The 25,342-nt window shown below is 31.7% G+C and overlaps 2 protein-coding genes, 1 long non-coding RNA gene and 1 other non-coding gene across 4 annotated transcripts; 1 reads left to right on the forward strand and 3 right to left on the reverse strand.

Moving 5' to 3' along the window:
* Positions 1-1,073: 1,073 nt before the first annotated feature.
* Positions 1,074-2,086, reverse strand: LOC107175661 (uncharacterized). The gene is made up of 2 exons (XR_001507189.3): positions 1,835-2,086; positions 1,074-1,740 (listed from the first exon to the last, which is right to left on the reverse strand). It is a non-coding gene; the product is annotated as an uncharacterized LOC107175661 (long non-coding RNA).
* An 11,774-nt stretch (positions 2,087-13,860) lies between these two features.
* TRNAS-AGA (transfer RNA serine (anticodon AGA)) lies at positions 13,861-13,942 on the reverse strand. The gene has a single exon. It is a non-coding gene; the product is annotated as a tRNA-Ser (tRNA).
* Positions 13,943-16,293: 2,351 nt separating this feature from the next.
* On the forward strand, positions 16,294-20,514 carry LOC102621041 (universal stress protein PHOS34). Its single transcript, XM_015527072.3, has 3 exons — positions 16,294-17,218; positions 19,916-19,963; positions 20,177-20,514. The coding sequence occupies exons 1-2, from the start codon at positions 16,528-16,530 to the stop codon at positions 19,921-19,923; spliced, it is 699 nt and encodes a 232-aa protein (XP_015382558.2). The 5' UTR covers positions 16,294-16,527; the 3' UTR covers positions 19,924-19,963; positions 20,177-20,514.
* Positions 20,515-23,100: 2,586 nt separating this feature from the next.
* LOC102620746 (uncharacterized) lies at positions 23,101-24,642 on the reverse strand. The gene is made up of 2 exons (XM_006464593.4): positions 23,962-24,642; positions 23,101-23,640 (listed from the first exon to the last, which is right to left on the reverse strand). The coding sequence occupies exons 1-2, from the start codon at positions 24,499-24,501 to the stop codon at positions 23,386-23,388; spliced, it is 795 nt and encodes a 264-aa protein (XP_006464656.1). The 5' UTR covers positions 24,502-24,642; the 3' UTR covers positions 23,101-23,385.
* Positions 24,643-25,342: the final 700 nt, after the last annotated feature.

A 25,342-nucleotide genomic window follows, 5' to 3' on the forward strand; every position in this document is an offset into this window, starting at 1 on the left:
AACACATCATTTATGATAACTTTTTGAGATAAAAAATTTGGGATGTGTAGCATTACTCTTTATACACACACACATCGGGGTATTCTTTTCTTAATTTAAAATTTTGATTTAAAAAGTATGTAACTTTTTTACCATTGGATCCAGTCAACCCAATAATAAATAAATAGATACATAAATTCTATTTTTTAACTTTAAATATTTATTATCAAATTAAGTAGATTCAATAGATAGAAAATTAACATTTTTTTTAAAGCCAGAATTTTAAGATGCTCCTTATTAACTTTAAATCTTAACCATTAACATTTGCTTTTATTATCCGTAAAACTTCAAAGAAATTAAGGCAGCATTTGATTTTCATTTAAATTCTAAGTGGTTATGAATGTTTATAAAACATGGAAGTGAATTTGCCCTGTTATTGCCCTGTATATTCAGACAGCCACATGTTGGAGAAAACTACCAACTCGAAAGCCTAATTTTTAATTGTTCAGCGATAACAGTAAAGTCAACACGGTCCTACACGTGATAAATGTGAACTAAAATACAAAGCGAACGGGGCCGAGCCCAATAAAAACTTAATTGTAGCTTGCAAGTGGACAAAGGCAAAGAGCTCTTTATAGCCACTAAAACAAAAGCTCAATCTAATAATTAAGAGCTAAGCAATAGTATTAATTAAAAAATATATATTATGATTGATTCGTTAATTTAGACAAATATTATTAACATTGTTTGAATAAATAAGGCAATTCTAAAATGCTCATTTAAAGAGTATCACTAAAAAATTCATCTAATTTTATTCTTTAAATATTTATTTATATAATTATGTGGTAAATAATAAAGAAAAAAATTTATCTTCTAAAAAATTCTTCAAATTTAACTGTCTTTTATTTCTTCAATAATATAGTTATAATATTTCTTCCTTTTTAATAATAATGGTGTAAAAAGATAATATAATACTAATTAAACAGAGAAAAATCACTCTTCAATAATATTAAAAAGAGAATAATAATCACATTTGAACATCCTTTTAGAACTATTATTGATAATATGACTCTTAATACGAATTAAGAAGTAGGTGAACCATAATCAGATAATGAAGGGTATTATTATAATTTTACTGAAACGCATTACCACAAATACATTCTCAAGGTAAAAAATTTACCTAACAACCCCAAAAAAAATTACCCTAACAACCACAACACATTCTCAAGGTCTTTCCAAAAATTACCCCGACAACCACAAAAAATTACCCCAACAACCACAATACATTCTCAGGGTCAAACCTGAGGGAAGGCTTCCAAAAATTACCCCGACAACCACAAAAAATTACCCCAACAACCACAATACGTTCTCAGGGTCAAACCTGAGGGAAGCATTCCAAAAATTAACCCGACAACCACAAAAAATTACCCCAACAACCACAAACCAAAAGAAACTTAAAACCTCTTCAAAAAAAAAAAAAAGGAAACTTCAAAAGATCTGCCTCTGCTGGTGGTGGAATCCGCTTCTTGTCCTGGATCTTAGCCTTGACATTGTCGATTGTGTCAGAGCTTTCGACCTCCAAAGTTATGTTTTGCGGGTCAGGGTTTTTACAAAAATCTGCACGCCACCCCTGAGACGGAGGACCAAATGTAGGGTTGACTCCTGGATCTTGTAGTCTGCAAGCGTGCGACCATCCTCAAGTTGTTTGCCAGCAAAGATGGACCTCTGCTGGCCGGGTGGGATCCCTTCCTTGTCCTCGATCTGTTGGACCAAAGAAAAGCAAGCAAACAATATTAACATAACCAACATCCCTAGATAGATCAAAAAATAGAAAAGGAATTATAATCACTATTACCTTGACAGAGAGATTAGGAGCCACCCACAGATAAAGAGAGAGAAAAAAAAAGGGGGAAGCGAAGAGAGAGTCGGAGGGTAGAGAGAAAGAGAGATTCCTCTCTCTTTCTCTCATTTTATCTGCGCCAAACACTGCCCTTATGGAATTGAAGATGAAGATAAGAAATGTTGTGGAGATGAAGCTGGAGGTTGGCCATTTTATAATGGCCATTGACAATTAAAATGATGGTGGGTGGGCGAAGAAAAAGATGAATTTTAGGGTTTCAATGGTTTTTATTGTTGAAGTCCCTATATTTTTGTAGTTTTATCTTTTGGGTAGATAAATTTTATTTTTATGTATTTAAATTCAAAAATAATTTTGGGCTCAAACAATCCTAATTTTAGGTTCAATTGAAATTGGATTTAATAGATTAAAATGTGTAGGAAAAGTTTAACACATTAAATTTATTTTTTGTTCAAAAATTTTATTTAAATAAAAAATTATTTATTTTCTTTTAAAATTAAAATTAGATCATTAATAAAACTAAAAGCTCAATTTGTCCTAGTCCATTAAACAAAGACAAATCTATGGAAAAATGACATTAATAAGAAGCCCAATGAAGATTAGGCTTAAGGTTAATATATTCTTTTGATTTTAAGAAAGTAATGAATTGAGATTATTTAATTATTTTTTTCTATATGTTATGTTTTGGATTACAACATGCTATGATAGCATGTCATATAGAATAGGTAGTGCCGCTTTATGCATAATAATACATGTCATTCATAAATTATGAATTCCATTATATTATTTGCAATTTGTAAATACTTAATAATATTAGATATCATTTAGATAATATTATAGGAAGTATGCATAACAATATGTTTTAAAAGGGAAAAATCAATTTTAAAATATTGAGTGGGAGAGGGAAAATTCAAGATAATTTTTCCCAGAGGCTCCATTGTTAGTTCAATAACAAAATTATATATATACTTCCACTTCATGATACGATGATGCTCTCTTTGGAGGGTATATATATTAGATATTTTATTTGATGAATTTCTTCAAAGATAAAACTGAAATATTTTTCAATCGGTTGATCACCCCAACGATGATTGTTGATATGATAAGTACGTAGATTGAAAAAATAGTTATACACTCAACTAAAATTTGTTATTAACATTTCCAACGAAGCTCTATTAACAAATTTAGACTTAAAAGAATAACGATAATTATTTATAATGTCTCTACATGAAAGTACACAATTTTGAAAAGAGTATACAAATGAGATAAACGTAAAAGAATATTGCTATAATCATTGATTATTGATTTATTTATTTAAAGGAAAAAAATAAAAGAATTTTCTCTGAGATTTTTCTATTGACTGCAACAAGTAAATGGAAGTTGGTGGGTGAAAAATAGAGATCGGTGGTAATAAAAGTGTTCCTGCCAAGTTTTCTTGTTATTTGTTTTGTTTTGCCTTTGTTTTTACCATCGCAGAATCTTAAAGTAAATGTGCCCGCTAATTGAAGAAGATAAGCCATTAGGTTTTCGTACCAATAATTCAATTTATTTTAAATGTAAATTGATTCATGGTCATTTTAGTAATATAAATATTAATAAAAAGTGGCATATAAAATAGAATAAATTACTGGAATCAATCATCTTCCCTCTTTAACTGATTGGGCATAGGGTTGGCAATTGGACGTTCTGATTGAGATTGTCAAATCTTGATCCCATCAAGAACATTTTCCCGAATAATAAATTAAGACAAAAAAAGGTATTCCTATCCCATCCTGATTAAAATTTCGAATCTCAATCAGGATCCTGAATGTCCATGATGACATGAGTTTGTTGTCATATGCTGCAAATCATTGTAAATGACATATCATACACCTTTGACCCACATGTCCAATTTCTTTGACTTATCAAATTGACTCATCAAATGCATATCACAAATATGTCAAATCTCTATCTTTCATCAAATCATATCTAAATTTGAGCTTCACTTTATAACATAGTCGGGATATTCCAAATCCTAAGTGGGAGTTTCAACCGTCTTAAATAATGAATCAGGGTAAAATCAACCCGAATAATAAATTGAAATAAAAAATTACCAATTCCCATATCGATTAGGATGGGATCCCGAATTCTGATCTGGATACAAAAAATTTTATCATTCTTAATTAGGTGTATAAGAGTGTAAGACTATTTGAATCCAACTACTCTTGAAACTCTTTTTTTTTATACAACTCTTGAAACCCTTTTATTCATTAAACCATAGTGGAAATTCAAAAGTCATTATTTTTCTCGTTATATGTCTAATATCCCAAATATAGCCATAATAATTGTTAACATATATGTTTCCATAATGTTGATTTTGATGATAACAAACAAGATTAAGAATGATTAATCTTTTAAGCTCAAATTATTTTTTATTCTTTTTAAATAAATCATTATTTTCACATTATAAATTTTCATATTTAATGGAAAAATGATTTTATGAAATTGGTTGTTTTTCAAGTTTATGGTTTAATTGAAAGAATTTTGAAAACTTTAAAATCAACAAGTATTGCTTGAAATTTTGGAAATTACTTATTTGAAACGTTTCATATCATTTTGGGCCATATAATAATTTCAAAAAGTTTTGGGAATAGCAAGTATTATTTAGAAATCTTGAAATTGGATCTATTTATAAAATGTATAACGTTTTGGGCTCTAGTACAGTTATGAAAAGTTTTGGGATCAAATTATAATTTTAGAAAATAGTTCACTGTAGCAGTCACTGTAGCAAGCGGCTAACCGGATGTGAAAAATCGGTAAGCCGGATGTTGGGCAGAATCTATCCGAATTGAAAGCGGCTAACTGGATCCTGACAAACGGTAATCCGATTGTTGGGCAGTAAGCTTCTGGAGCATAAACGACTATCCGGATTTCATAAGCAGCATACCGGATGTTCAGAAATTCAAATTTTGACTGTAACGGTAACATACAAGCGGCTAACCAGATTCCATAAACGATAAGCCGATTATGAACAAAAAGTGAATAACGACTAGTTTTTGCGCTCAAACTTTATAAACTTAAAATCAATTCATTTTTGGTAACCTAAGCAAGCATAAACAAGTGCACACAACTTATATTGAGCTTCAAATTCGAAAATCATCATAGATTAAATCTTCATTGAACTATCATTTGTATATCCACTCTTAAAGAGAGTTTCATTGTTGTAATTTTCATTTCTCATCAAATTGTAAGTGTACAAGTGTGAAAAATACTTGAGGTGAAGAGATTTGAGAGATAATCTCTTGACTGTAAAGGTTCATTGACACCTTGGAAGTCAATTGTAAAAACTTGAAGCCTTGGGAGGCTTGGATAGTGAAATCTTCAAGCGGGTGAGCTTGGAGGCGTGGACGTAGGTAGGGATTGTCGAACCACGTAAAAATTCTTGTGTTTGTTTTCTCTTCCCTTACTCTTTTAATATTGTGCATGATTGAATTTATTGTTTTCAATTTGATTAAGGCAATAGATTAAATTGTTGTGTGGTTTGCTTAGCTTAAATTTTAAAATCACAATTCACCCCCCCTTTTGGGTTGCCTAGTTAGTATTTCATTATGACACATTTGTCTTCACTTATAATTTTTCTTATCCCAACATTCACAAATTTAGGAGCGGTAAATTTTTGTACTACTGTTCATCATTCGTTAATTCAAGTTTCTATATAAAAATATAGAGACTAAAAAATCTTATCAAATTATTCGTTAGTTTTTGATGTGATGTTCTTAGTTTGGAAAAAGTTTCATTGGCAATACATGTATGTAAATCAAAGAATAATAACTGCCAATACATATTCAAAAAAAAAAACTGCCAATACTTAAGATTTAATTGAAACTATTGTACCCACTTTTTAATAAAGTTATATGAGTGAACTTATTTCAACCTATAAAAATATTGTACCCACTTTTTAATAAATTTTTATATTATTATAATATCCCTATAGTATTTTACCATTATGTACGTATTTATTAATTTATTGAACAGATAAATTAAATTTTTTCCTTATCTATCTACCCAAACACCATAAATCTTAATCCCCTTCTTCTCAACAATATCACTATCATCTCTTAGGAATTTTTTTTTGTCACCATTTACTTTGCTTATGGAATCACTATGCTTACTCAAAATAATATCTGCAAAATATAATAGTTTAAAAAGCCATGATATTTTTACTCAATGCTATGTTAGATTGTTGACCATTTCAATAGCCTATAACAAGTTGAAAAGAGTAATATGATTAGTTCATGGAATTAACCAAATTTTCCAAACAAATAAAAATAATGGTGAATGGACAGAAGAAGAATAAGAACGAAACTAAAGAACGATGAATGGCCAGTACGCTTCAAGATAAAACTAAAATGGAATAACAAAGATATAATTAGGCTTAATTTTGGGATATTGAAGTGTTTGTAGGGTAAAAGTTTAAAATTAATGATTCGATAGTGGGTAAATTAAGAAAATGGATGTTAAGAGGAATTTGATGGTTCAATAAAAAAAAAAATCTTTTATTTTAAAAGAAAAACTTCCAACAAATTTTTTATAAGAATGAGAAACCAAAGTAGGCTTGAAGTGGTAAGTTTTCCAGTTAGAAATTAAATCAAAACCTAAAGAGTTTTGGATTACTAAGAGTAGATGATTGCAATTTCACCAAAATCGGATAAGGAATTTCATGACCATGAGTTTAGACTTAGACCACTATAAAAAGAGTCGGATATTTATCACGTGTTTATTTAGAAAAATTAATTGTTGTCCTTAGGAGTAATTTTGGTTAAGGAGAATTTTGTAATAAAATTTATAATGAATTTTATGGGTTTATCGTGTAAAATTATGAGTTCATGTGCACTCACCCTAACTAATTATATTTATATTGGGAAAAGAACATTTGTAATTTATACCCCAAAGTTTTGGGTTGTAGACTTTTTCCATAATAAACTTAAATTTAGAGTTTAGACCCCCAAGGTTTAATTGGTCTGTTACAAGGTCTTGTAGACCTTTTCACAATAAACTTGGTGTTTTGAGGACAGCAATGGATATTAGTTTAAAGAATTGATGCACTGACAGATAATTTATATTTTATGGCCTTGATTTTGTTGAGGGTTTCTCAAGCACTAGGTTCTAAAGGTAATAATATTGTGGAGGTCGAATTTGTGTAACTTATGGATTGCATATATATTTTGAGATGTATATGGGTTAATGATTTGAATAGAAGTTTACTTAATTTATGTACTTGGAAGGTTTCACTTCATTGATTCCCAATTATGTAGCTGTTACCCATACTTTTAAAAAAATAATAATAATAAACCAAAATTGGTTGGTGTGAGTGGTTCGGCACTCTCACTCCTTAAGAGAGGTCAGGGGTTCAAGCCCTGCTCTCGTTTGGAGTCACCACTTTGGCCAGCACTTTACCCTTTAGGGGATGACCCGGTGCGAGCGGAGATTAGTCTGGGTTGTGGTACGGGCTTAAAGGTGTCTCCCACAGTTTGGGCTCACTCAGGACCACCTCGTGGTTCAGACAAAAAAATAATAATAATATAACAATGAGTTTGAACTATTAGCACCCTTCTATAATTCTTATAAATCCCTTACTATCACAATCACATTAATGATGTATTTACTAATCAGTAATCGGATGGGGCTGGAATTGAAATTAGAATAAATTTTTTACTTCTAACTGTTGGAGTTGGAACGAAAATAAATTGTATTATCATTAATGTATTTACTATATCTTAGAATTGGAATGGATTATTATAAGTTATTAGACCTTAGTTGATTATTATCATTATTCATAATAATTATTGTAATGATGATGATCATTAGCATCATCATCATCAACAACAACAATAAATTTTTCATCATCATCATATAAGTAAGGATAAAATGAAAATTTTTAGATATAAGTGGAGGTAATATGGCCACTTTAGAGAACAATACCCATTCCTGTTAGTCTATATGGCTATAGATATTGATTTTGATGATAACAAACTACATATATTGATTAAACAAAGATTTATGATTTTTTTTTATAATAAGAAAATGATATTATGGAATCAAAGTGTTTTGGACTAAAATGAAAGTATTTTAAAACCTTTGATATTGTTTTGAATTTCAGATTTGGACATATTTGAAAATCTTTAAATGTTTTGGGTTATTTTATAATTTCACATATTTTGGGTAATATCTTAATTTCAGAAAGTTTTAGGATTAATAAAATAATATTTAGAAATTCTGAAATTGTACCTATTTGAAAAGTTTTATAACATTTAGGCCATAACACAGTTTTATAAAATTTTGGGGTCAAATTGTAATTTTAAAACATAGTTCACTGTAGCAGTTACTGTAGCAAGCGGCTATCCAGATCCTGACAAACGGTAGACCGGATTTGGGCAGAATGTTTCTGGAACTTAAACGGCTAACCAGATTTCACAAGCGGCATACCGAATGTTCAGAAATTCAAAATTGTGGCTGTAACGGTAACATTAAGCGGCTAATCAGATGTCCATAAACGGTAAGCAGGTTATGACCAAAATGTGCATAACGGCTAGTTTTTTAGCTCAAACTATAAAAACTCAAATCTAATTCATTTTCAAACTCTCCAGCAAGTATAAACAAAAAACACACGAGATATCTTGAGCTTTCAATTTGCAAATCACAAAAACATTGAATCATCTCTTGTTCTTCATTTTTGAATATCTACTCTTTGAGTGAGTTTTATTATAACTTTTATTTCTTCATCTTAATTGTAAGAGTTTAAGTGTGTGAGACACTTGACTGAAGATATTGGGAGATAATCTCTTTATTGTAATGGTTCATTGACACCTTGAAGTCAATTATAAACGGTTGAAGCCTTGGAAAGGCTCAGATAGTGAAATCCTCAAACTTGGATCGGTTGGAGGCGTGGACGTATGCGGGGATTGCCGAATCACGTAAAAATTCATGTGTTTGTTTCTCTTCTCCCTTACTCATTTGTTATTGTGCTTTTATTGAACTTATTGCTTTCAATTTTTACTAAGACATTAGATTGCTCGTTGTGTGGATTTGCTAGGATAATTTTTAAAATTTCAATTCACCCCCCTCTTGGGTTGCACACTTATATTTCAATTCCCACCTCCCTCCTTGGAAATGAGAATTGGAATTCTAGTAATCATTCCCAATTTTAAGAGAGGTCAGCCGCTTTGATTCTCAATATTCTTCCTTTCATTTAAGTAAGTAAATACATTATTCATTCTCATTCCTATTTCCATTCATATTCCCAATAAGTAAACATATCATAAAGGATATAGCAAAACTAAAACCCCTAGATTTTCTCTCTAAGTCCTTACACCTACGAGACCACACTACTGTTTTTTTTTCCATACTTCTTATTTCCTCACAAACACTTTGCATTCTAATCAATGTGATTCTACTAATGAATTCTCACTCTTATCAATCTCCTAATCCATTTCTCAATGTCGTATATAAAATTTAAAATATTTTTTTCTTATTAATTTCTCTTTTTTATTAAAAAATTAAAGATTAGTTATTTGAGTCCACTTTTAACTCTAATAAGTTCAAATATACATGATTCTTTTAGTTAAACACATGTTTTTGGAGTTGGCAAAAATTTGACACGGACCAATTACCCAACAAGAATACAACATGAATAAAATGGGTATGAGTGGTCAAATTTGATATAATTATTAAATGTGTTGGGTTCGGGTTGCCATAATTTTTTTCCATGTTGGGTTATGATTAAAGTTATTGATCCATTTACCCGATCAATGACACGATTATATTTTTTATTCTAAATTAATTTGTAAGTTCTTTTCATCAAAATTCAAATATTGAACATACGTCTCTATTTTTATTTTTTATTTTTATTTTTTTAAAAGATGAACATATATACATGATTTCATTTGTTAGTAGACATTTATATTTTATATTATTAATAAATTATACTATCTACATATATATAATTAAAACTTCAATAGTATAAAATTTGTAATATTTTGGTAGATATGTATAATTTATAATATCAATAAATTGTGTGTGTGTTTAATGTAAATTTTGTTAAATATATAAATATTAAGCGGGTTATTGGGTAACCCGTTTTTTTTTCGTGTTGGGTTTGAGTCTTAATATTTTGACACGATTATTAAATGGGTGGTGTTTGGGTCAACCTAACTTTGACATGACATGAAGCTGACATGATACAAACACAACCCGATGACCCATTTTGCCAGCTCTATTTGATTTATTCGATCAAAATTTTGTGTAACAAAAAACTGTAATTAGAAAAGAATATTTTAGGAATTAAAATCAGTATTGACATTGAAGGGGCTTGAAATAGAGGTTACCCGGGTGCCAATAGTCCCGTGCTATAACAATGTAGCACTTGAACAAATTAGAATCTAAAATGTTCGTTTGAAAGTAACAACTTACAAGAAAAGCATTACTCTTTTGATCATCGTGTTAAAAGAACAATATAACTTCTAATAAATTAGTATATTTGGGATCATGAAAAATCTATTAATTTAGTGAATATTAATATATTACTTAAGTTAATAATTATTCATTTATTGATAAATTAATAATTTATTATTTTATAACGATAATATCATGTTTAGTAATTTTTATTAAGTATGATAATATAATTAAAAAAATATAGTGATTCTATCAAGCGGAATGATATGATTTTGATTTAATCTTAATTAAACAAATTAATTATTTGATAATCTTTTAATTAGATTGTATGACTGGATCACGGTAAGAATATTTTTTGTAAGTAATATTTTAAGTCAATTTCCCTATTATCTTTCGTAACAGAACACAAGGTTGCATTTGGTGGTAGGATAAATACTAAATAGTACGATCCGTTGTTTCGACCATCTTAGGATTGGGATGAAAGGTTGTGGCTGCCCATACGACCCAAGTAAAAAATTTATGCCTATTACCCATGCGATAAGTAGTTTTAGATAACTCAAATAATTAAAATTTTATTAGTTTAATAGTAATAATGATAATTAATTAAAAAATCATACTTTATAATAGTATAATAAAAATAAGAACTATTGTTACAAGTAAATAAATATGGATAATTATTCATTAAATTATAACCAATAAAAAATTACATTATTATAATTCACTAAAAAATACTTTAAAAATAACTATTATTTAAATATTGTTAAACTATTTATCAATTAAGAACGCAATATAGTAAGAGAAAGAGAGAACAAATAATAAACACAAAAATAGTCTAGTAATAACTTTTATTCAATCTCAAGTATATATAAATAAAGAAATGAGTACTTCTGCTTTTTTTATAGTCACATAACCATACAAAAAAGTAAATGAATAGTAAATAAGCACATTATTAATCCTAAGTAATCTTATGAGATAATGAGACTTAGGGGAGATGAAGATTTGTTTAGTGGGAAGATAAAAGGTTGTTTTGATGAATATCTGCATAAATTATAATTATTTCATAACAAATATTATATTTTTGCAAATAAAAATAGTTCATTTTTTAACATTATAACAATATAAGTAAATTTGTAATATAATCCAGTCATTTTGTTGCACCAAACTATATAATTTCATCCCATCTCATACCACCCATCCCATGTCATTCTATCTTATTCTATCATATCTTGCATACCAAATGTGCCCTACAGTATAACAATGGTTTCTTTATCTGAAAGGTGTAAAAAAAAGTAATAATGACTGATGAATGCGTACAATATTATACTGACACAATAACGAAAACCATAGACATATCATATATATTTAGTTTCAAATTAGTTAATTATTAATTTATGTATTAGTAGGATCTTATAAAAAATATGATTTTCTCACAAATTTATTATCTAATAAATTTATTGAATTATTAATTTACAACATTAACCTTAAGTGAAAACCAATAAAAATATTATTTAATCAAAATTATTAATTTTATCAACTATTAATTTAATAAGGTTGTAATGTGTTTCGTCGGGGATACTTTCATGGCTACTGTTGTTACCTTAAAATTGATGACTCAGGGTGCATTTGAAATTGAGGTTGGGTAATTGTAGTTTAAAAACTACAGTACTAAAGTGTTTGGTAAACACTAGCTGATGTACTTTGGAAGATATATTGATGTAATTTTTCACTTGTATCATAAAAAAATCTATTATATTTTTAATAATTTTATCAAAATTATTATTTAAAATTTATATTTACTACATATTACTAACTTTTGTTTCATAATTACAATTTTTTTCACAACAGTTGTAACTTAAAAGTTACAGCATCTCAATGTCAAACGTACCCTTAGTTCACTGCGTAGTTGAAAGCGCAATATAAGTTTAAATCTAGGGAAATTATCATTTTACTATCAAAGTTTTACTGGTATATCATGTTAGTACCAAGGTTTGCGGAAAAGTGCATTTTACTATCAAAGTTTTGCGCCATTATCAATTCACTACCATTTTGTTAAGAAAAAGTTAATGTTTAACGGAAATTGAGTTAAAAGTTGATTTTACCCCCAAGAGTTTGATAGTAAAATGATAATTCTCCTAAAATTTCGGTAACAAAACGATAATTCCCCTAAAAACTTGGTAGTAAAATAATAATTTATCAATCAAATTAACAGACAATTTTACTCTTACAGCTGGAATTGTCTTTGATACCCTTATGACATCAGCAAATTTTTAACGTTGTTAACGGAATGGTAGTGAATTGATAACGGCGCAAAACTTTGGTAGTAAAATGTACTTTTTAACAAACCTTGGTACTGACATGATATGTCAATAAAACTTTGGTAGTAAAATAATAATATCCCTTAAATCTATGTATTGTTTAATGAACCTAGGGTTCTATTCAGGACATATATTTGTGGTTGGAAGTCGTAGGCAAGGATACATTAGCGTGAGACCTAAATTATCTTATAGTCATTGACTAACCTTGCTGTCCTTGCATAGAACAGAGAGACCTTTGCTGAGGATTACTTTGTGGTTTGGGCTCGCATAAAAGAAAAGAATCCAAAGGTCATATTAATTATTAAAGATTTGTATCCTAATCCAATAAGATAAGAAGCAATTAATTTGTCCTTTCCAATTGCATGCTCGACATAGTTCATTAGAAAAAATTGAAAAAAGTTTTTAAGCATTAAAAAAAAAAAATCCTTAACGAATGGCATACGAGTCTTCTACTAAAAAGTTTTTTTTTTAAACATTGATATTACAATTAGATAATTGATATTATATCAGATAATTATTAGAACTAATTTACATTAAATTTTATGAGTAGTACAACTTTCAAAGGATATCTACTTAGACTAATTTATATTAAATTTTATAAAGCACGGCCAAGATTTTTAATTCTTACAAAATTTCAACAAATATTTAGCTCAGTCATATTTTGTAAGGGGAAAGACCACATCAAGTCAATTGTTCATTAATTGAGGGAGGATTTGAGTCCTTATATTTTAATATAGGGACTTGAATTGCTGTTCCCATAAAGAAACATCCGTAATTTGTAAAAAAGTGGTTAACAAAATGGAAATGCACAAAAAACACAAGAGGTTTTTTTTTTCTTTTTTCCTTTGTCAATTTAATATAAGTTAGAAGATTATCTTCACCCAATTGTTGTTTAATTGAAGGAGGACTACCTCCACTCAATTGTTCTTAAATCGAATGATATCTTCACTTAATTGTTCTTTAAGGAAGAATTGAGTTCTTATATTTCAATATAAGAACTCAAACTGCTACTGTCACAAATAAAAAGCTGTTACTTGTAAAAAATATTTAATGAAATGGGAATGCATAGAAAACACAAAGACGAAATTTTTATTTTTTAATAAAAATGAAAATTTAGGGTATGAAAACGACACCTTCACTTAATTATTCTTTAATTAAAGGAGGAAATAAGTTTTCATTTAATTATTTTTTAGTTGAAGGAGAAATTGAATCCGAGTTATTTGTTTTAAAAAAAAAACAAGAACAAAAAAGAAGTTTCGAGCAGTAGAAAACTGAAGTCGTGGACGGCAGGATTCGAACCTGCGCGGGCAGAGCCCACATGATTTCTAGTCATGCCCGATAACCACTCCGGCACGTCCACAATGTTGTCGTCTTTTTTGCCTTGTATTAATTTAATTTATAATATTATAATTAATTTTAATTACGCCCGTTGCCCCACTGGCCGTTAAGAATTTCATGATTTATGAAACAAATGTATATTTCGTTGCAATCAACAGAATAGTACGATAACAATGTGTTACAATAATGTAATAGGTTAATATAGGATCAATTACACTACTGTCGACACATCATTATAATAGCCAATCAGACAATCATTCATATCTTATTGTAACTAAGATGTAAAAAAATACACTAGAGATATTTTAATTGAGTATACATCCACTAATAAATAACATGCAGAAAATAAAGGGAAATTTATAAAAATAGCTTTAAAACTTTTGCAATTTTTGAATTTAACCCACCTAATTTTTTTTTTATCATAACTAGCCAAATACCCTATTTTCAGACTAAATTACCCTCACCACTTTCATCAAATTTACAAAGGTATGTCACTTGAGAAATTCCAACACAACTAAATGCTCTCAACCCTCAACAACTTAACAAACCTTCATCACTCTCAATAAATTAACAAATTTTATCAAACAAACATTACATAATTGAAGATATAATCATCAATTGGAGAGTTTCTTAAGGTTAGTTTATGCTCTTACACAATATAAACCTTTAATCTATTGATTTTATCAACTAAGTTCAAAATTAAAGTGAGTTTTGTTGCAAATGTTGTTATTTCTCATTCATAAAATAATGTAATTTGTTAAAGTATTTAGTTTGAGTTGAAAAATGAAGATAAATCATTGAAAATACGAAAAAATCAAATAAAAAACGAAGCTTCGAACAAGTGAGACAGGCAGTGGGACAAGTGCATGTCACACATAAACCCACTGGTTTTATGTGAGACAGATTTGTCTCACTAAATTAGCATGTCTCACTAAATTTCAAATATTTTTCGAAAGTCATAATTTGAGCTACATGTTTCTGTTTTAGGCGCATAATATATCGTTTCGAAACTTACGACGAGACAAATCAAATTCAAAATCATATACTCCATTTCATCTATACTATTCACTCCATAATATGCACTACATTTATGTAAATGAAAGTAGGACATGTGTCTGTCTCACTAAGTTATGTGCAACAGGCAGTGGGACAGGTGCATGTCGTACATAAACGCAGTGAGTTTATGTGAGACAGATACTTGTCCTATTGCTTATCTCACTGTTCTAGGTTTCGGTTTTTGCTCGATTTTTTAGTATTTTCAATGATTTATCTTCATTTCTCAACTCAAACTAAGTACTTTAACAAATCATAATGTTTAATTAATGAAAAATAACAACATTTGCAACAAAACCCACTTTAATTTTGAACTTAGTTGATAAAATCAATAGATTAAAGGTTTATATTGTGTAAGAGTATAAACTAACCTTAAGAAGCTCTCCAATTGATGAATATATCTTCAATTACGCAATGCTTTTTTGATAGAATTTGTTGATATTATTGAGAGTGATGAAGGTTTGTTAAGTTGTTGAGGGTTGAGAGCATTTAATTGTGTTGGAAATTTTCAAGTGGCATACCCTTGTAAATTTGATGAGAGTGGTGAGGGCAGTTTAGTCCAAAAATAGGATGTTTAGCTAGTTATGATAGAAAAAAATTAGGTGGGTTAAATTAAAAAATTATAAAAATTTTAAGGTTATTTTTGTAAATTTTCCAAAAATAAAATAGAATAGAGTGGAGACACCCATACAATATTATACATACATACATACATACATAACCTTGTAATTTATGAACCTTAGCACATCTATGGATCGGATACGATATCCCAATCGATGTACTGTAAAAATGGGCGTAATGTATATTATTGTGAGCAAAATGAAATGTCTTGTAGATAAAAATTTTGCATCCTAGTTTTATATACAAAAACATTTTTAAGGTGAACGAGGTCCAGGTATGGTGCAACAATTGCACCATACACTATTTTTAACTTATGTGCTGCTAACAATTATTCAATTTCATTGAGCACAAAAGACAAAGAAGAGGGTACGGTACGATAGTCGACTAGTGTGAATGAGAGGAGAAAGTTTATGGTGTATAAGAGGAAATACAACTAATTATTGCATTTGTGACATGTAATTAGACTTAATATAACTACTATTTAAATATTAGTTTTTTGAAATTAAAAAAAAAAAACACAAACCGACATTATTTACTTATTTCACGACCAACATGGTATTTACGATCTATTCTAGAAGAGAAACTTCTAATTTCTTTGAAAATATGCAAAATGCAGACCCATCATTGACGTTGACTTTGTATAGTGGGTTCATCTGTAACCTAATCCAACCAAAGTCTAAAGCCCACAGCCCCATCCAAATGTGACCCAACACGACATAATAATATTCTCTCTCTCTTTTTCTACAGAAACAAAATTAAAAAAAAAAAAGGGAAATTTTATCAAATCAATCAGGGAGTCCATGGCCTTTCATAAATCCCACTAACGCTGGTTTCCTTATTCGCTACTCTTTCGTGTCATTTCTCCAAGACAATCGCGATTCTTTTCCTCATCGTCACTTCAATCTCTGTTTGAAGACACTGAACAGAAAAACAATGAACCCTCAGCAAACCCAACCTGATTCCGACCACCCCCACCTCCCCACCATCAAGATCCACAACCCCTCCGCCAACACCACCACTCCCGCCGCCACCCCAACGCCCACCTCCCTCGCCCGCCGCAAGATCGGGGTTGCCGTCGACCTCTCCGACGAGTCCGCCTTCGCCGTCCGCTGGGCCGTCCACCACTACCTTCGCCCCGGCGACGCCGTCATCCTCGTCCACGTGTCCCCCACTTCCGTCCTCTTCGGCGCCGACTGGGGCCCGCTCCCGCAACAACAGATCAACAGCGAAAACGCCTCCAACATAGAGCACCAGAAACAGCTGGAGGACGATTTCGACACGTTCACCGCCACCAAAGCCGCTGATCTGGCGAGGCCGTTGAAGGAGGCTGGATTTCCGTACAAGATACACATCGTGAAGGACCATGATATGAGGGAGAGGCTCTGTTTGGAGATTGAGAGGCTGAGTTTGAGCGCTGTGATCATGGGGAGCAGGGGTTTTGGTGCTGAGAAGAGAGGGAGTGACGGCAAATTGGGGAGTGTCAGTGACTATTGCGTGCATCATTGCGTTTGTCCTGTCGTTGTGGTCAGGTATCCCGATGATAAAGACGATGGCGAGCCGCTCGTCAAAGTTAAGGAGCCGGAGAAGGACGACGAGGATGATCACGTTGACCGGAAACTTAAAGGTTTTTTCTTTCTTTTCTTTCTGAATTTTGTTCAAGATAGTAGATTTTTTTTTTTTAATTGGGTTCTTGTTTGTCTGTTATTTGTTTGATGTCTTGATTATGGCCATTGGGTGTCTTGATACTTGTTGGTGAAGTTAAGTTTGAAAGTTGATGCTTTTGTTATCCCCTTTTGGTGATTGTTGCTTTAGTTATTCATGTATTGAATTATGCAAGATCATGCCCTATGTATATGGAGTATGCTTCTGGAACCTGTTTGTGTTGATTTGTTTGCATAAGGATTTTGTGATAATTAAGGTCTTGTTGTTGAATGAAACGTGCATTTCCTTTGAAGTTTTAACCAATCACATGAAATTAATTTTAAGGTCTTTTTGTCATCTTCTAAGTGGATTAGAGTTATTGGACTGGGAACTTTGTATGATTGGTGAGAAAGCTCATTAGAGGGGCAGTTCTAATTACATTACCATTGGAGGTTTTTTCGTTTGAATTGTACATTAGTATCTGTGTTATTGTTGCTTGATGTTAAATTTTTTGGCTGCTGTGTGGTGGACTGCGAGTTGTATTTTATTGGGGAGAAAAATGCACATTGGAACGGCTTAGTAGACCTTGCTGATCGCTATAAGCAACAGTTGTAGTTAGTAAGTTTGAATACTTTAGAAGCTTGCTGAATATTACATGGGTAATATTTCAGATTCAACTTGTACACGTTGGATGATAAAATATAATTTAACATAAAATTAAGTTATGGAAGCATTAAAATAATAGATAAATTATGAGCACATCAAATACCCCCAAACTTAACATTTTGCTAGCCCTCGAGCAAAAACTAAAATAAAAACTACGAAAAGAAAATTTTAACTAAACCACTTTCGCAGGTGATCGCGATTGCATTTAGCGTATGCAACAAGCCTTTAAACCCCTAGGCGGCCCTAGTGGACGAGTTATAGTCTCGTGAGGGTTTCCAGCAATGATACCCACAAACATCATAAAAAAAATGCCTCAAAGATTGCATAAAGGATATAGCTCAAAGAAAATTAAAAATATTGGCAAAGTTCTAACTTTTAATTGAATAGTCAGCCTCATCTCATATTGGATTCATGTGTTGTGTGTGAATCAATTCATTCAAAACTCATTCTCAAAATTTTTAATATCAACAGCCCTTGTCTCGAATAATAAACAGAGTAGGTCAAACTAACCTCATCATCTTGATCTCTTTTTTTTTTTTTGTTTCCAGGCATAAATTAACATTTTCTTTTGATTTTTCTTGAAGCACATGCTTTTTCTTTTCTTTTCATTTTTTTTTTTCATAGTCAGGAGCTTTCACTCTACCTCTTAAGGTAGCCTTCTTCTCATGGTAGATTATCCTCTACATACTGGTGGTACATAGGCTCAAATTACTCAAGGATAGCTTCACTCTTAAGGGTTATAGGTAGCTATTTCTGACTATAGTGCCTGGGTAAACTTAAGTACTGTAGAATCGAGGCAAACAGTCATTTACTCAATCTAAAACTCTCAACTTAGGCTGTATCAATCTCAAATCTCAAGTCAAAATTATGAAAGATTCGATATAAGTGCGTAAGATATTTAAAGAATCACAATCAAGACGAAACTAACACAAGAATCAAGTATAAACTAAGACAATATTCATCCCTTTCTAAGACTTTTGTTTATATGCATTTTTATTTCATCTGCTTCAATTTTGACTGTTTGGAAGCAGAATGTGTTCTGGATTGCGTTGAAAGCATCTCCACTTAGCATTATATTTTGGATATTGCTGGATTCTATCTTTAAATAGGAGCTTTCTGCTCCAATTGTAGACATGATGCAGTTTATTTTATTTTTGGGTTGATTCTGTTGAATGCCTTTGAATTTGTCGATTGGGCCTTCTAATTCTCCCATTTCCTTCAATGGGTAGTAATCGCTGTTACTGACTTTTCGTTGGCTTCTGTTGCTTATCTAAATAGTATCATCTGATGGATGGTCTCTAATATGCCTAGATTACCACATTTCAATAGTACCTTACTGTGCTTTGATACATTTTTGTTGGTTAAACTTTATCAAAACTTTGATCTGGTTTACTAGGGGTTCCTTAATGCCTCAATGACATCTGGGACATTGATGGGATACTACTCTTATCAAAAGGAGAGCATGTTTTTATGATAATGTAGAACAGAACTTTTTATGTATTCTGCCATCAAATAATGAAATTCTCTTACTTCAAAAAGCTTTATATTTGATATATTCCCGCTAGAATTGGTTGCATTATTTGAAGAATTCATACTCATGTTAGAACTGAGAGGTTACCATATCATCTTTATGTTGTTTCAGTACGTTTTTGTCCTGAGTAAATATGAAAACTTATGGAGTCATTGCTATTCCATCATGTATTGAATTGGCAGAACTATTGACATGAATTTTCTCTATTCTCCCAGCGTTCCTGCTACTGCCTTTGTGCTTCTGTAAAACTGTATTGAAAGTGTGAAATTTGTTGGGACCTGAAATCAAAGCATGGCTGCTAGTTTTTTATTCTTAATTTTAAATTGTCTCTATTACTGATTTCTTCTGAGCATGGGGTTGTATTTTATTCAATAAAGTATTTGTAAAACTGCAATCTGGGTAGTTGATACACTATAGTTTGGTGTCTGAGATTTATATTCGATGCTGTATTGTAAGTACTGATTATCTTTTCTTTCATTGCAGATGCTTAAGCTAGTAATTGAGGCCATTACATGATACTTTGTGTAGTAGGTATGTAGCTTCCAGTTGGAACATACATATTTCTATGTATTTAAATTCTTCACATCATTTAGATAATGCACGTCTCATATCCTGAAAATGGGTTTTAAATTGTTGGTCAGTTTGTATAATCTGAGTTAATATTCACACATAAAGTTCTCCCCATTGCTTCTAGTTCTCCAACATAATACCTTAAATGTTGGATTTTTATTTACTTTTGTTTAGGTAATTTAGGAAAGCGTCTATTCTTCTGGGTGAGCTGATCACACGGAGAGGAATGAATGAGGTGTTCATGATGATGGAAGCTTGTGAATCTACGAGATGTTAGGGTTCTTCCATCGGCCTCTTCTTTATCTCTCGCAACATCTTTTCTCATTTGTGAACTATTTTGGGAAGAATTGTTGGTGTTGTATTGTGGATGAGGCTTTTAATTTTCTTTAATGCCTTTGACTGCATTGTGATATACGCATCATTTCTAGGACAATGATTGCGTTTAGCTAGTTGCAAGTCTTATTTTTCTTCTTTTAACATGTTGGTTTATAAATTCTGGCAATTAAGTTCAATGGATTGATGGGCACTTGAATTTGCTGCCAAAATTTCATATTAGAATGGTGCCGAAACCGTTAAAGAGTTTCTGTAAAACTTAAGCTGATTTGTGTGGCGGTGGATACTGTAAAACTTGACCTGAGCGATCTGCTGCAATGAAGATTAAAATGAGTTGTGTGGCGGTGGATACTGTAAAACTTGACCTGATCAATCTGCTGTAAAACTTGACCTAAGCAACAATGAGTTGTGTGCTTTATTCTTTATCAGGAATCTGATGCCTGCCAAGTTTTTCAGTTAAAGAATCACCAAAAATCTTATTGACGATACCTTTAAAGATTTCAAAATAACGTGTCAACCTTGAAGTTCTTAAGGCCAAGGGAAGATGATATTCGGAAGTTGACAGCAAGATCTCTAAGTAGATTGTCTTTTGGATGCTCGGATGATTTGAGCTGAACTTGGAAACAGAATTTTCGGTCCACAGATTCTGTTTTAACCTATAATTATTTTTTTCCAATTATTTTCTTTTTTTGAAATTAGTATACATCGCACATAAATATAGAGTTACATCAGGCTATACTTGCAATAATCTGAGAGTCAGCTTAGTTAGGAGATGCTTAACAATAAAATAATAAAATAAAATAAAATAAAGTAGTTATTCGCCGCAAATTCCTAATAATCAAAACAATATCACCACGGCGCCAAAGTTCAAAAGGATATTAGAGAAATTTTACAACTCTGATATAATCAATCCAACTCGGTTATAATAAATTTTAATCAGCGACATTGAATTTTACTTTTTAAGATTCAATTTAAAATCTCATGCGAGGCTCTGGCAATAGGATCCTTTGAAAAAATTTATATGTGTGGCTCGGTCGTCTCTTTTTTGACATAAGATTTTTCAACATATAATATTTTACAAGAAATAACAAGAATATTTAAGATATTTAAGTAAAGAAAAATACTCCAACGCTAACTACAAATCATAACACAATGACTTAAAACTACAACATTTTGTGTTATTATTAAGGCCATACTAAGTTCCATTTGATTTCGTTAAAACCCCACAAAGACAAAAATGAAAAAGAGGGGAGTGAGGTCATTGGCTGAAATTGCGTTACTATTAAGTTACCCTACAATAATATTTAAGTGAATTGACCCTTCTTTTTTTTTTAAAAAGAAAATCAACACTCGTTAAGTTGTTTAACAATATCTGAAGATAATTTTCATCATTTTCATCGACTAAATAAACAATCATATAACTAAAACATTCACCAAATGCAAGCATTAACAATTATATCTATACCCAAACCAAACATTATTATTAAATCCCTTTCATTTTCATACCCAATAAAAAATTTGAAAACGTTTTAAAACACCCCCCCAAAACAAATTTTTATTGGATAATTTTTAAAAATCTCCCCTGAAGTTTGGACTTATTGCAAGTAGATGGCGAGAATCTGTTTATTTATAAAAAAATCCCCTACCGTCAGTTAACTTTAACATTGACCGTTAGTTGACTGTGCAAAGACAATATTACCCTCAACAACAATTTGTAGATGGAAATAACTAAAAAAAAAATTAAAATTGTTGGTGCGAAAAGCACAAACCCTATTTTTTGACAATTTTATCACTGTCAATTCCAAAAATTTACAATATCATAGGTAAAGATTATAACTATTTTATTTTCAAGTTTTTAATTTTATCTTTTTTGTAGAAACTTTAAGAAAATGTCAATAATTTAAAGAGAATTTTTAAAATTTTTAATTTTATCTTTCTTGTAGAAACTTTAAAAAAATATCAATAATTTAAAAAGGGTAAAATAACCAATAATTTTAATTTTTTTTTAGTTATTTCTGTCTACAAATTATTGTTAAAGGTAATATTATCTTTGCACAGTCAACTAACGGTCAATGTTAAAATTAACTGATGGTAGAGAGTTTTTTACAAATAAATTAATTCTCACCATCTACTTGCAACAAGCCCAAACCTAAGGGAGATTTTTAAAAATTACCCAATTTTTATTATAGCAACAGACACCAAGTCACATTCATTGGCTTAGGTTAAATTTAAATTCCATCCGATCACAGACGTTTGAAGATTCAAAGATTGCAGCAGCTTATGCTTATATCCAGATTCTAGACTCTTCCACTCGTCCCAAGTCAATCATAACGTGTTTTTTGAGCCACACACTTTGGAAAGCCACCCTTTTAACTTTAGAAAACCACCATATCGACTTCTTTAGATTTGGATGGTCATAAATTTTGCAACGTGAAAGAAGATGCACACGCTCTCCCACGTTTCAGTTATCAAGTTGAGTCGTATTTTGGACCTACCTTGCCTTCCTTTCATTCGAATGTTTTGGGCGAGAATAAGTTGACTTCAACATTCCCTCGGAGTTTTCTCAATTCATTTCTTACTTTCTTCCCCAAAACGAAATCAACTTGTTCAATCATTTTCATTTTTGGAAACTGCTACACTCTTTCGATATCAGAAATCCGTTCCCACTCCACCCTAATTCATAAAAATTATGAGTCGTATAGAACTCGAATTCATGCCCTCTAACATCTCTATTCTCTAATAGCAGAAAACATTATGGACACCTATTAGAGACTCCAAAGTCCAATCCCATATACATATTAAAGAATGGAACAAAGTTACAATCATCAATCAATAAACCAAGTTACAAAGAAAGTTCAAATTCATGTGACAAGAGTATACCAATCAATGACCATGCAATGAACCAAAATCCAAAATGACCACATGAGAACAATGCTAACTAATAATAATAAAAATAATAATACTACTAAGGTATTGGTGTAAATATTGATCAGTGAAAACAAAGAACTAGCTCAAAATTAATAAAAGGTTAGTGGGGGAGTGAAATCAATTCAACGGGTCTGATGATCTCTGCTCAATCGACAGATCCCAGTAATTGCAGCGGCGGCGTCACCCTGGTCTGTCATCGTCTGATTTTGGAGTCCCCGGAGGGAGCTAATAATAGCCGTTGATCTGGAGACTGATTGACCGTGATCTCGGTCACAATCAGATATCGTTGGTCTTGGCTGTTTCAATGGCCTATATGAGCTCATTGAAGCGGCGGCTTCCTCATTTGTGACTGGTCGCGAAGAGCACCCGATTTCGTCCTGCATTCATTTGAAAAAGAATATTCATAAGGTTAGATGTAAGAATATAAAATAAATAAAAGAATTTGAGTCTTACTACTCTTCGTTCAACAGTCAAAACAGTTCGTCTATATACTTTCATCTAATTTCTTAATTCACAGAAAAATGTTTATTAAACTTTTTTTTTTTTAAAAAAAAAAATCACATCCTGCCAGATCCGCCCACAATTCTATGCAAGAAGTTATACAGAAGAAGAGGAAAAAAAAAAAAAACAAGCAGAGCATTGAAAACAAAATTGAAAAAAGAAAATTAAAAGGAAAAAAAAACTAAATAGAGGCTCACATCAGAAAAAAGATCACCAAAATCACGCATCCGTTTCAACGAAAAGTCTTCTTCACTAATACTACTACAGGAACTGGACACCGGCGGCGGCGGCGGCTGCGGCGGCGATTGTGAATCGTCCCCCGACCACGGCACCACTTGATTCTCGTCATCCTCCTCTTCTTCTTCCTCATCAGGATCCTCATCGTCATCGTCATCGTCGTCTTCGTCTTCGTAATCATCATCATCATCAGTCTCGTCATGGCCGCTGATTCTTTCACTCTGACTTCCTCCTCGAACGACAGCCTTATCGTCATCATTGACTCCACAGCGAGCGGCGGCAACGCACGCGTCGCACACGGAAACTGTGGGGCCCAGCTTCGGGCCGGAGGCTTTCCACGGCGTGAGTGACTGACAGACGTGACAAAGAAGGCAGCGTAAGTGCTTGGCGACCAGAAAATTCGCACAGTGTACTTTCTCGTCGCAGTCCCAGCATAAGCTCGCCTGGTCCGATTCGCAGTACATTCTTGCCGGGCATTCACACAGCTCACACTTCCTCATCTTTCCTTTTATTTTTTCTTTTTTTTTTATATCCTTTTTTCGTATTTTCGCTCTCTCTGTTTTTGTACTTTCTATCACTTCTTTCAGTTCGAAGAGAGAGAATGTGAGAAAACGAACGAGATCATTTGTAGCGATTTTGAGGAAGGCAACCCTGATTTTTCGCGTTTAATTCGTTAAAAATTTAAGGGGTAATAACGTATATTCGTCCTGACTTTTTACAATTTCACAAATAAGGTCAGAGTTTACCTATTTGTATCCAATAGATCCCTAACAGAAATCCCTCTGAAATGACTGAAATATCTCTACTGTTAAGCGGTCAATCATCAGTACTTGGGGGGTCTTTTAGTCATTTGGTAAGCCATGGAGGATGTATTTGACATAAACGAAAAACTTATGTCTTTACTTCAGAAAACATAAGATAATGGGCTCACTGGTGGTATTACAACCCCATTCTGAGGGTAATTTGGTCATGTACGGACTGTGGAAAAGATTAAAAAAAAATCTTAATTGGGTTTTATTACGTGCGTTACGGCCTTCATAACTGCCGAAATAAACCATAAAGATTCTCCGACCGACTGCAATATTCTGACGTGGCGGAAGATTAGTGAGGCTATTTGAGTTGGGCAAGTAAGGCTTAGCACCAGCGGATATATGTCAGTTCCTTTAGTTATGCAAATACTACTGGATCAGCTAAAGCGCCACCACGTGGGCATTCAGTTATGGAGATATGGAGAGGGAGAAAATACATTGCGTGTTAAGCAGCAATTAGTAGTTAATTACAGCGCTACTAGTACTAGTCTCCCCAGATATTTCATGGGGATCGGGTGATGACGTGTCACTG

Source organism: Citrus sinensis, chromosome 9, assembly GCF_022201045.2.
Source record: "Citrus sinensis cultivar Valencia sweet orange chromosome 9, DVS_A1.0, whole genome shotgun sequence".
Taxonomy (NCBI): domain Eukaryota; kingdom Viridiplantae; phylum Streptophyta; class Magnoliopsida; order Sapindales; family Rutaceae; genus Citrus; species Citrus sinensis.